An 11,984-nucleotide genomic window follows, 5' to 3' on the forward strand; every position below is an offset into this window, starting at 1 on the left:
TCCACACTTCAAGCAAGCTTAGTAAAAGTTAATCTAGAATATGAAAAAAAAAAATCAACAAGGTAGCATTCAACAAGGTAGCAAATCAAAAACTAATATTCTTTTTACTTTTGATAACTACAAATCATCATGCTTTTGTATTACATGATAGAATCACTCACACACTACTATGCGTTACATTTGCAAGAGGCCTCTGAAGCGCCTGCTTGACAGCACATGAAAGCTCAGCTTCTGTCAGGTATGCATGGAAACAGCTGTGAGCACTTGGCCCAAACACCGACCGATATTTATTTCACAAATGATAAAAACTGGAAGTTTTTACATTTTCCCTACTAAAGAAGTAATTTTCCAAGTTAAGATTCCTTGTCATATATGATCAAACTAACTAACTTACTTCTTAAATGTTTATATTAAATATAAATGGCTTATACTTAATAACATAAAGAGCAAGTGTTCAGTATTTCTTTACAAAAACTTAAGATACACAGGCCTTGCACATATGGCTTCGTTAACATCTTCAAGATTGTTCTCAGTCACATCTGTTAACATAAATAGCACCCCTACATAAAAGATGCATCCTAAGAACTTTAATCAAGTTCAGCATACCCTATCAGAAAGGATATATTTTAATCAACAATTCTAGTATCAGTTACAGTATACAGTACTTTTTCATCAATCTACTGCATTGTAATCACACAAGGCAGGAATAAGAAACCAGAGTGGCCTCAGCACAGTTTTACTTCAAGACTGGCTGAAAGACTTGGCTTATAATACATAACTTGATGCACTTATTTAAAAAATGAGCAGCATATTCTAACAAGAAGTCAGACTTCTGACTGCACAAAACTGCAGCTGAATGTAAGTACCAGCTGAAACTGAAATGTGGTAGGGAGTTAGAAACCCCCTGAAAAAAATTTGACACTTTCATATCAAATGCTTTAACAGATTTGACAGACATCATACCCTTTGGGGGAAGTTTAATACTGCAAAAATAAAATTAATTCTTGGCCAGATTTAATTGCAGCTTCTGAGAATGGGATCTTCGTATATGGTACGCTGACAGCCCAACGTCCCCATTTTAATAGGAAATTGTAGAAACAAACACAATGGGCCAAGCTATCATCATACACACCAGTTATGACAACAATCCTACCATCAAATCACATCAGGCAGTGAATAAGTTCAGTTACAAGATCACACGCAGCTTTCCAAGTAGCTGGGAAGTTAAAGAAGTCAAGTCAGGAACTCAGGACACTGTACTATGGGAAGAGACAAGAGAGGCTTCAAATACATCCACAAAGTTTTCTCTAATTTCTGAATTATTTAGGAACTTCTAACTACAACATACGCATCTTCCCCTGCAACACAAACATGAGGAAGGACTCTTCTTAAAAGACAGAAATTCAAATAAGTCATGACATTTACTTACATTCACTTTGGTAACACAGCTCTTTGTGGTTTAAGTAAGCAGCAAAACAACAGTGTAACAAAAAACCTTGTTATGATAGCCAGGTATTCAAATGCAATTACCATATAAAGCATTTATAGAAGAACATTTGAAAGCACCATGGAGAAAACAGTTGAAGCTGACAGCTAAAAATGCAGATGAAGTAGAAACTGACTGCAAACTATGAACACAGTGCTTCAGAGAAAAGCGTTAAGATAGAACAAAGCTAGGAGTGATCTCACTTTAGCCTCTTAGAAGTATTTTTTTAAATTATTCCAACAGAAGAAAAAAATATCAAACAAGTATACAGTCAATTAGAGGATGAACAAGAGCAGATGAACGGTGCTACTGAACAGTTTACAAACAGGACAAGAAAACAGTACAGGAAAAAAATAAGAACATATAGAACTGTGGAAACACGCCAATATTCAGGGCATAACTTAGACAGAGAGGAATGAGTAGCCATCTAAAAAGTAGGGGAAATATACAGCTTTTTTTTTTTTTTTTTTTTACCAAGTTTGCAATTCAGCAGGGCTGCAAAATTAGCTAATACAATTTGGGAATGACTCCAAGCTAGAAAATACTATTTTCTCAACAGAACATTGGCACAACTGCAATAACGTTATGGCTCCTTCTGTGAAAATTAGCTGAAAGACAAATTGGCAAGTATATAGAACACAGTGACCAAGTTAAAAGATTAATTAAACTTCAAACTTGATACTCTCCTCAGCACAGACAGAATTTCTAGAATTGTTTCAACACCATGCAAATAAATCATTTCTTAAATTTTACATATTAAGAGATATTTAGTAATCCAGAGAAACTGGATTAGAAAATTGGCCTCCTGAAAACAAAGTGCAATGCATATGAAGAAAAGCACTCAAATCTGAGAACTCAGACAAGGTGAACGTGTCAGATTTCTGGCAGCAGCTATGTTAAAGACCGCAGTTCCCAATGTATATATTTGTACTGGCAGATGCCTCTGATATAAATCCAAATGTACTGTAAGAGGACGACTGATTAATCTGGCTGAGGGGTAAGTACCTTTTATGTTGGTATGAATCACAATGCTGACAAAACAGATCATCACAGATGCATTCAAGACAGGAACATCCTTTGCTTGCAAACATATTTTAGTATAGAACATTGTTATGCAGCATGCTATGTAGTAAAAACCATTGTGTATTTTTTTAAACATTCCTCACGTGGTGATGGCCTATAAACCCTAAGGAACACCTATTTCAGAAAGTAAATCACAAAAGAAAACAAAGAAAACTGTTGCATTGATTCCTGTAATTCAGTGCACTCTAGAATTGTGAGCTTCTGAAAGAAGAGACATTTTGTATCTTGAAGATTTTTTTCCCCCCAGTAGTAGGTCACCATATTTTTAGGCTACAAACAATCTAGGGAAATGTAAAGTCATACAATTGAAAATAAAATTGTGTTCTTTTCCAGACAAATCTCAAGTGTCAACATAAAGTAAAGAAAGTAGTAGACGGTAAGAATGTGTTACAGATGAGACTTCAACAATACACAAAACTAAAAACTACACAGCTGTACTGTTTTCATTTAGTTACTCCAAAGCAGGCAGTAAAGTCAAAACTATCTGCTGGAATAGCTCATGTAAAAATATATCATCAACATTTCTACATAAGTGAAAGCTACAGTTTTAAAGTGTAAGATGAATATTCAATATGAAAATAGTGATTTTAAACAAAACTCAAATTATTCCTATGCACTTCTTCAGAATTCTGTTTGAGTCAGCATTTGGCATAAATTTATAGTAATCTAAAACAAATGGCAGCAGCGCAGCAACAAATGATGGTGGAATGAGGAATGAGTCCCTTTATAATTTCCGTAGTATCTACCTGTATGAAAACATTTAAAACTGAGGTGTTTTAAATATAGGAAATATTTCTACTGACTATAATAGTCGTTCTCGAAGAAAAGCCCTTCCTATTTGGAGCAACAATTAATGCTTAACATTTAAAGCTTTGTCCTCAGTAACATTTATTCTACAATCATATGCTCACTTTGTTACATGTTGTGCACTTTATACATCCATTACATACACAAAATGTTTTAATTTACTTTCAATGAGTACTAAGAACAAATCATGTCTCAAGTACACTAAACCGGTCGCATTTATGTTGCTCACATAAGTTTAGTCTTCGATTGTACAAATAGTTTAAAATTCTGCAATCAAAAGTCTTAAAATAGTTACATTCAGGTTACATTCTATCACTGTTACCTAGCTACATCATTTTTCAATTCCATCAGTGAATGATCAATACTAAAAAGATTATCATTTATTGAACGTGTGTACAATTTACTCCTTGTCCTAAGTATAAATTTGCAACACAGTAGTAACACTGCAGGTACAGAAGTAATGCTTTCTTATCAGGCATGTGAAAAGACTAATTCTACCACAGTTGATGCTGGTGTTTATGTAGAAGGCTTCTCACGTGTCATTTCAGTCCACAGGGGGTAGATGTTTGTCTATGAACTGTTTTATATCCATCATCTCCTGTTCAAAGATAAAGGCACGTATCAGTTAAGTTCCTTGCTAATATACACTCACTAAATAATGTTTCAAAATTACAATTATGAGCAGCTGGGCTACAAATATTGAGTGTTTAATTAGTTATTTGACATGTTTTAATCACTTCGCACACAGCAAGTCAATGCTGTTAACTCTTTAAGGCACTAAATGTATCTTTCCTCAGAAATGGTTAAAATACAAAAAAAGAGCAAAGGTCACCTTCTCTGACTTTCTCTATTACATATTAATCACGTCATCTGAAAAGCACCAGGTTGAGGCTGGATTGGATTTGAAGGTAGCTAAAGCTGTAGTTTCATCCGTACTTTAAACTTTGCAAGTTAGCAGTGGCATGAAAAGCCAGCAGCTCTTCCTCCTAGCCAAACTGCTTTACCCTCATGCCGCTTCCTTCCTTAAGTTCAGAAAAGCAATTCAGTGAATTAGACTGCAAAACCAATCCACATTAAAAAAAAATGTATGTTTTAGAAGTTTTGAACTACATCAGCTCCTTCGTCAGAATACACAATAGGAGTATATGACAATAGAAAAGTAAGCAAGTTTAGAACATACACGAAGTTACGGCCCCAAAAATATAAATAATGAAAAAAATACATCACATAGTACTACTAAGTGTTGTAAGAAAGAGCACATATTTACATGTTTGCATGACAACTCAATGTTTTTACTGCCTGAATGTAATGAAACTGCATAAATATCCCAAAGACTTCATTCAAGAGACGCAGCAATCCAAATTAACAAAGTTACTGCTGCAGACAAGTGGAAGACCTTTTCCTTGTCACCTCTTCTAACTCCTACCATTTACTTTGTTGAGTTCAGATGCTTCACCTCACTAAAGCAGCAAAACTTAAGCCAGCAATCTTTACTATTTTTTCAAATTCAGATAGGTCAAAGAAGCCTCTGATCAGCTCCAGAACCGACATCAGAAGAGAGCACTAGAAGATCATGAGCAGAAGGAACTAGTCCACCTTCTTCTGGCAGTTGCAAGCTCAACTCAATCAGCTCAACTGTTTGCTGAGCCAGAGCCATAAACACGTTTTGAGGCTGCCACTTCCCTAATAGCAACCCTCCTTCCACATTTTTCTGATGTCTCCATTCAAAACCACACCAAATTCTCCTCAAAATATCAAGCTGCACTGGTGCTGTGAGAATTCAATCCGCCTTCTAATTCAGTAATTATTAATGTAAGTGATTAATACAGATGAGGAAAAAAAAAGTAAGATTTTTGTATAGCTCAGCCAGCCCAGTCCCAAAAATACAGTCCTCTGAGGAATTTCCCACTGGTCATATAAACTTTTCCCTTGAATGTTTTTTCAGACAGGCGTTAAATTATTCAGTAAAACAAGTCAGTGGCATCATGCACTTTTAATTGAAAAAAATAAACTTAAAAAGCCCTATAATTGTTTTGAGGAAAAAATAAAACCATACTTAGCTAAAACATTTATATTAAGAAATTTACCTCAATACATGAACTATGCATCATGCCAGAGTAAGTTCTGAAGGTTATATTGGCTGGATTTATCATACTCTTTAGCTTCTCAACAGTAAGAGAACCAAACATTAAAGGAACGAGTGGGTCACAGTCCCCATGGCACTGAAGAACAGGAATCTCCTTGTTGACACCAACAGCACCCTGTCAGGGGTGAGAAGAGGAGAAAGTAAGCAGGGTAAGACATTAACATCTCTGGGAGAAAATAACCCCAGGGCACTACTCCCTGTGGTGTGACAAAAGTGAATTCTGAAGGGGAGAAAAACAGTGAACAAGAAGTCCTGCAAAACAAAATTGGCATTGATTTCAGAACAGTTCTTAAGAAATATGATTTCATATGAATGTCACATTAAGCAGAGGTAACTGCTGAGTACTTCTTCAATTCCCTTTCTTGCCAGAATTTAAACTACCAGTGCCCTATTCTGAGAATTGCCAAGTTATCCAGCTGCAGCTAATACTCAGTAATAACAATGGCTACCAATTCCTGCAGATACAATCTTCAGATAAACTCACTGTACCAGTGCAAAACTGCTTCAGAAAGAACAAATAAATACCTGAACAAAAGAAGTCCGGAGAGGAAGCCAACAGCTGAGGGCTACAACACCTGCTAACTTTTGATGCGTTGTAAGAGCTGTATACAATGATAAAGCACCGCCCTGAAGTAAACAGATTAGTATTAGAATGGTGAAGGTAACGTTACTTTTAATGTTTGTTCCAGGATCTTTAGTTTCTCCTTTAAAGAACTTCTATTCCAGTTTATTCTTCCTTAGAATCAATACTAAAAGCAGTATTCCTATATGTACTTATTGTGCATTTTTTTCCCCCCAAGCCCATGTGATCAATTCACAAGTAAAACAGAAGATGTACCACAACTGACAGCTGAAACCCAAGAAAGCAGTATCACTCATGACAGTATCAACTTCAATATTTTAATTCACTTCAACACGTTCTACGGAGTTCTACACGTTCTACAGGTATAGACCTAATAGATCCGTAGGATATTGGCCAATTAGGATATTTTAGAAGTACAAATGATGGAAATATATTCCCCAGACAAATCCAGACCATGAAATATCTATCACATTGAAGGTAGGTTAAAATGCTAGCGAGATGTTAAAGAAAAAAGATTTTCAGGCAACACTATAGAAGCTACATACATAACAACTTTAAATAGGCTATTAATTTTAGTAACTTTTTTTTCCGCAGGTTCATTTGTCAGTGAAAATTAATTATTTACATAAACTAACAGATTTTGGTTGTTCAGGCAAAGAGAAACTGACACCTCAAAAGCAACAAACACCCAAGTTTGGATTTCCCACATCAGGAAAGCTAAGCTATCTATCCCCCTAGAAAAAGGTGGTTCTTTCTAACCACACCTTACCTGAGAAAAGCCTCCCAGAATAATTCGATTAGAAGGAATTCCATTTTTTACTTCTTGATCTATCAGTGCTTTAACTGCAACACAAAGGCCAGTAATTAAAATGCACTCTATTCTGTAGAAAATCTAAGAGAGGAGAGAGACCACCTCCCTGATGTCAATATAAAGCTCATGAGAGAAAAATCTTGTCTGCTATGCAATAAAAAGAGTATCAAAAAAATCTAGGATGCAATCAAAAATTCCAGTGCCACTATATCACTTCCAACCAGGAAAACATGCAAGGAAGTCTTCCACTGCCTGGAAAATGGTATCATGTTCGAACTATCCAGTGTGACAAATGAATGCCCATATAGCTCTAACTCGCTATGCTATCCAGAGGCTCTTAAAAGGGAAGAACAAAAATAAGCATACAGGCTTCCCTGCCCATTTCATCTTTGAAGGTTTGAAGTGTGTAAAGTGTTTTCACTGATGAACTGCTAAATATATTCCTAAACATACCATTCTCTGCTGCCTGTTTGATCCCAACTTCATCTTCCTGTGAATCTGGAGAAAGTCCAATGATATCAAACCTTACAAAAATATCAACAAGAGCATTACTCATTAGAGCATCCATTCTACTACTTTAAAGCACAAAACTGAGATACTTTCTGAACTAGGATGCTTGTTAGCTGACATATTTCATACCAATTATCCACAGTTTACAAGAAATCATGAACAATCTGCGAATGTGGATAAAATGCTTGACCTAGTCAACAAAGTTTTTGAGAGCTTTGCTTTCTTCTGTCATTTATTGCAGATTAAACAGCACAGTTTTGATACTTGCTCCAAAAACATCAGCAGGGACACAAATTTAACAGTCAGGCATACAGAATTAAAACAGCATTCAAAGAAACAAACTCAAGTTACTTGAGAATAAAAATCATGCAGGCTGGTTTAAGAATGCTGAAATTACCATATTTTTCCTTCTTTCTATTCAGAATGGATGTTCTAAAGAACAGCTGCTAGACATCCTAATTCTACTGATGCACTAATATTGCTCACTTGGTAGCAATGGTATTTATGTTCAAACCTCTGCTACTACTGACTACAAATGCATACACAACATAGACTACAGATTATAGATATGGGATTATTTTTTCAGGTAGTTTAATGCATGCAGATTAGTACTGAAGGATAACCATTACCACAGATACACAGAAAACTGCAGTATACTTTGAGAGCCCTTTCATAAAAGGAAACTAAAGCAAAAAGCTTTTATACTTCCATCTAATTAAAAGAAGCCATTCAGGTAGCTCAGGATTTTTAATTAAGAACAATGAGCTCAGACCTCTAGATATCTTTTGAATCAAATTGTTTGCAGATTAACAAATACTCACCATGATGGCATAGCCATGTTCATGTTCAAAGTAACTGGCATAAATGGCCTAAGAATGGGAATGAACAACACTGACGTAAGGTTCATACTGAAATTTAATTATGCAGATGCAGTTATGTCATTGAATTACCTCTGTCTTTTTCTTCCAAACCACAATTAACACTAGCTACCCTGTAGTGTCTCTTCAAGAAATCTCCCTTGAAATCAGTCTCTCCAAACACATTTATCATTCAGGGCTGACCTATGCTTGGAGTGCAAGTGAAACATTAACGGGCTGTTTTATATATACACATACATATAAAATACAAGCATATACGTATGTTCCATGTAGCTATTTCTAAGAACTGTATATCACAGTTCCACAGACAAGCTTGATGGATTAAGGCACCCGACACAGCAACAGCAAACCTAACAATCAGCAAAATGCAGCATAATGGCAGAGCCTAGCCACACGTGCTCCCCTCAGCAGCAGAAGTTGCTTAAGCAATGCCTGACTCCATTCAAAGACTCATTCCCACCCTCATGCTGCTGCTGTATGGCATCTTCTCAGATAACTTCACTTGACTGCGTGAGGAATCAAATGTGGCTACTGTTTTAATCCACTGAAACAGAGGAACATAAAGTTTGCAGGGAAGACTGAAAGGAGACAAAGGGCAATCAAAGAGAACAGCTTACTTATTGTTGTTAGAGAAGAAGAAAATCTCAATTTTGTGTAAAAATTAACTAAAAGCATTAAGATACACCTAGGATTATTTACTGACTCCTCACCCTGCTCAGTACTTTAGTTCTCAAATCGCAGAGAGCTCCAAATGTATTTTTTGCAGTAGATATAAGAATATCTTGTGATCCTTTGAAATGCACTATTATGTAACATGTAAGTTGCAACTACTACACACACACAGGTTTAAGATGTGCAGGTGTATAATGCAAAGTATATGTAATGATCAATAAAACAAAAAATTACTCCTTGCTAAGAATGGCTTTTAACAGGTGACTGGGGGTGAGGAGAGACCTCAATCCAGTGAAAGCATAAAGTCAAAACAATCTAACTTCATATGTAAAGGCTTTCAATTTGTTTTCAGTCTGAATGAGTAACAAAAGCAAAATAGGAATGCAATTTTGTCCAAAGGTTCCCTAAAAAGCAACAAAATGTTTAATAGCATCAAAACTGTTTTAAATGTCTTCTTAGTTGAAAAGTGTAGCCATCCCAAACCCCATGTGATTTCACTGTCTGCACAAGTACAGAAAAGATGAAACAAGAGAAGTTACAAACTCACGCGTGTGGGCAAATGTATTTTACATGGGGGCTTTTGATACCAGCAAGTGCTTCTGACCATCCATGCCTGTTAACAAAAAACACACTGCATGTCATTTATGTACTAGCTTAGCTCCAGCATTTACATTGCTGCAATTATACAGCACATATCAAAAATGCTGAATAAGGTCAACATTTCTGAGAGAATTCTACAGATAGTCCAATATACTATGAATACATTACTAAATCTAAAAGGTTTGTCCTGCTTCTGGGTATTTGTTGCATATATGAAGCCAGGGACACTTGATCTAATTTTATCTAGACTATCACAGTTGTGTCACAGCTGCAGATATACCACTCTGGCTCTGTTTAAAACCTGCTCTTTACCTGGCTGGGTTTAACAGCTTCAGTACTGCAACATTTGAACATATGAACGTATGCTGCTTCCAGGCTCAGCACTGGCCCAGAGCTCACTGTGCTGCTCCTGCAGAGTTAAGGCAGCTTTTTTCCACAGGCAGCTTTCTCATTTTTGACTGCGTCTCTTGAAGTGGGAGAGGAGAAAACCAACACCTAAGCATGGACCACGTAGAGCAAACCTAATCAAACCAGGTGTACTGACTCCAGCTCAGTCTGCATGCTCTCAGAATCAGGCAGTTTTTCAGATCTCAAGCATATGCTGTATGAATGCGCAGAGCCCAGGACGTGACCAGGACATGAGCCATCAAGCTTCCTACAAATCAGGTAACTGGAACCATTATTTAAATTAAGAGCTCAGTGAGATTCATGCTAGAGCTGAGCTACACTTGAGCACAACTGGACCCAAAGACAAATCTGTGCAGAATAGCTGTCAATGCCTGCACTTTGCTTTAGCAAACATTCAACAGTCGCTGGATTTCCTGACTTCTCTCATTATTCAGCATCCCTAACTCACTCAGCACACTGGGTAACAGAGAGATGTTTCTAAGGAGAAAACACCTGTAACAAACTCAGTGATGTAGCTGCACATACTCAACCAACAGCAGACGAGCCATAAGACCATATCTGTTTTTAGGATCATCCTAAAAAGTTAATGCATGATGCGTGAAGTTAAGGAGGTTTCAAACACAGAGTGGCATTTGAAATCCAGGCTGGAGATGGCAACCTGCTTCCTACCAGCACTTTTATATACGTTACTAACAAAGAGTGGATGATCTTACTTGCAGAGTGGTAGTAATAAAGCACAAATGAGCAAAGAAGAATCTGAAGGAAAAACATGACTGACAAGGCCCAGTTAGATAAGAATTTGGAGTTTTTTTTTCTTTTAGCCACGTATAAAGATTGATTTGACAAACTGCAAAACCTGCATTGCATAAACATGTACGCTGACTCTCTAGAACAATCCTCTGTGTTGCACGCTTTCTTCAGATTTTGACAAGCGTGCAGTCAGCCGAGGGGATGCGGCAAAGTACGAAGTTTAAGCAACTTTCAGCAGTTCACATCTCTAAGGCACGCAACCTTACACCCGGAACTCTTCGCAGCTACAGGCAGGCACTAACACATCGACATACACACCCGGTATCTCCCAGTCCATGAAGAAAAATCACCTACGAAAAATAAAATCGCGCTATGAGACGACTTAAGGAAAGCGAGAGTCCCGCTCGCACGGCACCCACACCCGCGCGGGCCGCAGGGCGACGTTACCGGACTGCAGCCCCCGGCCGCCCCCGCCCCGCCGCCCGTAGGAGGCATCCGAAGCGCCGCGCGGCACCGCGGCCGCCCCGCCCCGCCTCGCCCGCGCGGCGCCGCCCGCTGACACCGCGACCTTTCCAGCACCGGACGCCGCTCCGAGCCCATAGCGCCAGGACCTGTGGCGCTGCGCGGGCCTCTCACCGCCCGCCCCCAGCCGGGCCCGGCCTCGCTGCGGCGTCACCCCCAGGCCGCCGTCGCCGCTCCCAGCCCCGGCCCGGCGGAGAACAAAGCGGGGCGGGGGCCGCCGCCCACCAGGGTTCCCGAAGCCTGTGCTGTCTCGCCCCCTTTCCGCCCGAACTCACGGCGGCCGTCGCCTTCCTGGCGGCCGGGACGATGGCGGGGAGCGGCGCCGACATGTTGTTGCCGCACATACACCGGACTGCCGGGCGGCCGCGGGACGACGGCCAGTGGCTGGAGGCGGGCCGGGCGGCGGCCGGGGGTGGGGCTGTTCCCGCCGTCCCCGCCCCGATTGGCTGTGGTGGGGTTGGCGGGAGACCGGGGTGGGGTGGGAGAAGCGGTGCCGTGAGCTGGCGGCTCTGAGGGAAAGGCAGCGCTGCTTACAGCGCTGGGTTTCTTCAGATTCTACATAGCTGCTTCTGTTTTGGGGTTTGCAGCGATTACGAAGGGATTGTGCATGGAGGAAGAGGATCTAGTTGTGTTAGTCAGCGCTTGGCTGAACGTGAGCCAGCAGTGTGCCCAAGTGGTCAAGGCCAATGGCATCCTGGCTTGTGTCAGTAGTGCAGCCAGCAGGAGCA

The 11,984-nt window shown here is 39.3% G+C and overlaps 1 protein-coding gene across 5 annotated transcripts; it reads right to left on the bottom strand.

Annotated features, from left to right (window-relative positions):
• Nucleotides 1-1,402: 1,402 nt before the first annotated feature.
• Nucleotides 1,403-11,648, bottom strand: LYPLA1 (lysophospholipase 1). Of its 5 annotated transcripts, none has more exons than XM_001233656.7 (9): nucleotides 11,532-11,648; nucleotides 11,053-11,084; nucleotides 9,524-9,589; nucleotides 8,248-8,295; nucleotides 7,370-7,440; nucleotides 6,875-6,948; nucleotides 6,048-6,149; nucleotides 5,464-5,637; nucleotides 1,403-3,974 (listed from the first exon to the last, which is right to left on the bottom strand). In XM_001233656.7, exons 1-9 carry the CDS (start codon nucleotides 11,598-11,600, stop codon nucleotides 3,921-3,923), a joined length of 690 nt encoding a protein of 229 aa, XP_001233657.2. In that variant the 5' UTR covers nucleotides 11,601-11,648; the 3' UTR covers nucleotides 1,403-3,920. The 5 variants fall into 5 exon arrangements, with proteins under 5 accessions (XP_001233657.2, XP_046788589.1, XP_025003730.1 ...); XM_046932633.1 differs by having other exon boundaries at nucleotides 10,996-11,084; XM_025147962.3 differs by having other exon boundaries at nucleotides 10,978-11,084.
• Nucleotides 11,649-11,984: the final 336 nt, after the last annotated feature.

The sequence above is a fragment of the Gallus gallus genome, chromosome 2 (genome assembly GCF_016699485.2).
Source record: "Gallus gallus isolate bGalGal1 chromosome 2, bGalGal1.mat.broiler.GRCg7b, whole genome shotgun sequence".
Lineage (NCBI taxonomy): Eukaryota > Metazoa > Chordata > Aves > Galliformes > Phasianidae > Gallus > Gallus gallus.

Coding starts and splice junctions, on each gene's coding strand:
- LYPLA1 (XM_001233656.7), bottom strand. CDS start 11,600: ATGTGCGGCAACAACATGTCGGCGCCGCTCCCCGCCATCGTCCCGGCC. Junction 8,296..9,523: donor AAATACATTTGCCCACACGC/GTGAGTTTGTAA, acceptor TCCCATTCTTAG/GCCATTTATGCCAGTTACTT. Junction 5,638..6,047: donor TCCGGACTTCTTTTGTTCAG/GTATTTATTTGT, acceptor CACCCCTGACAG/GGTGCTGTTGGTGTCAACAA.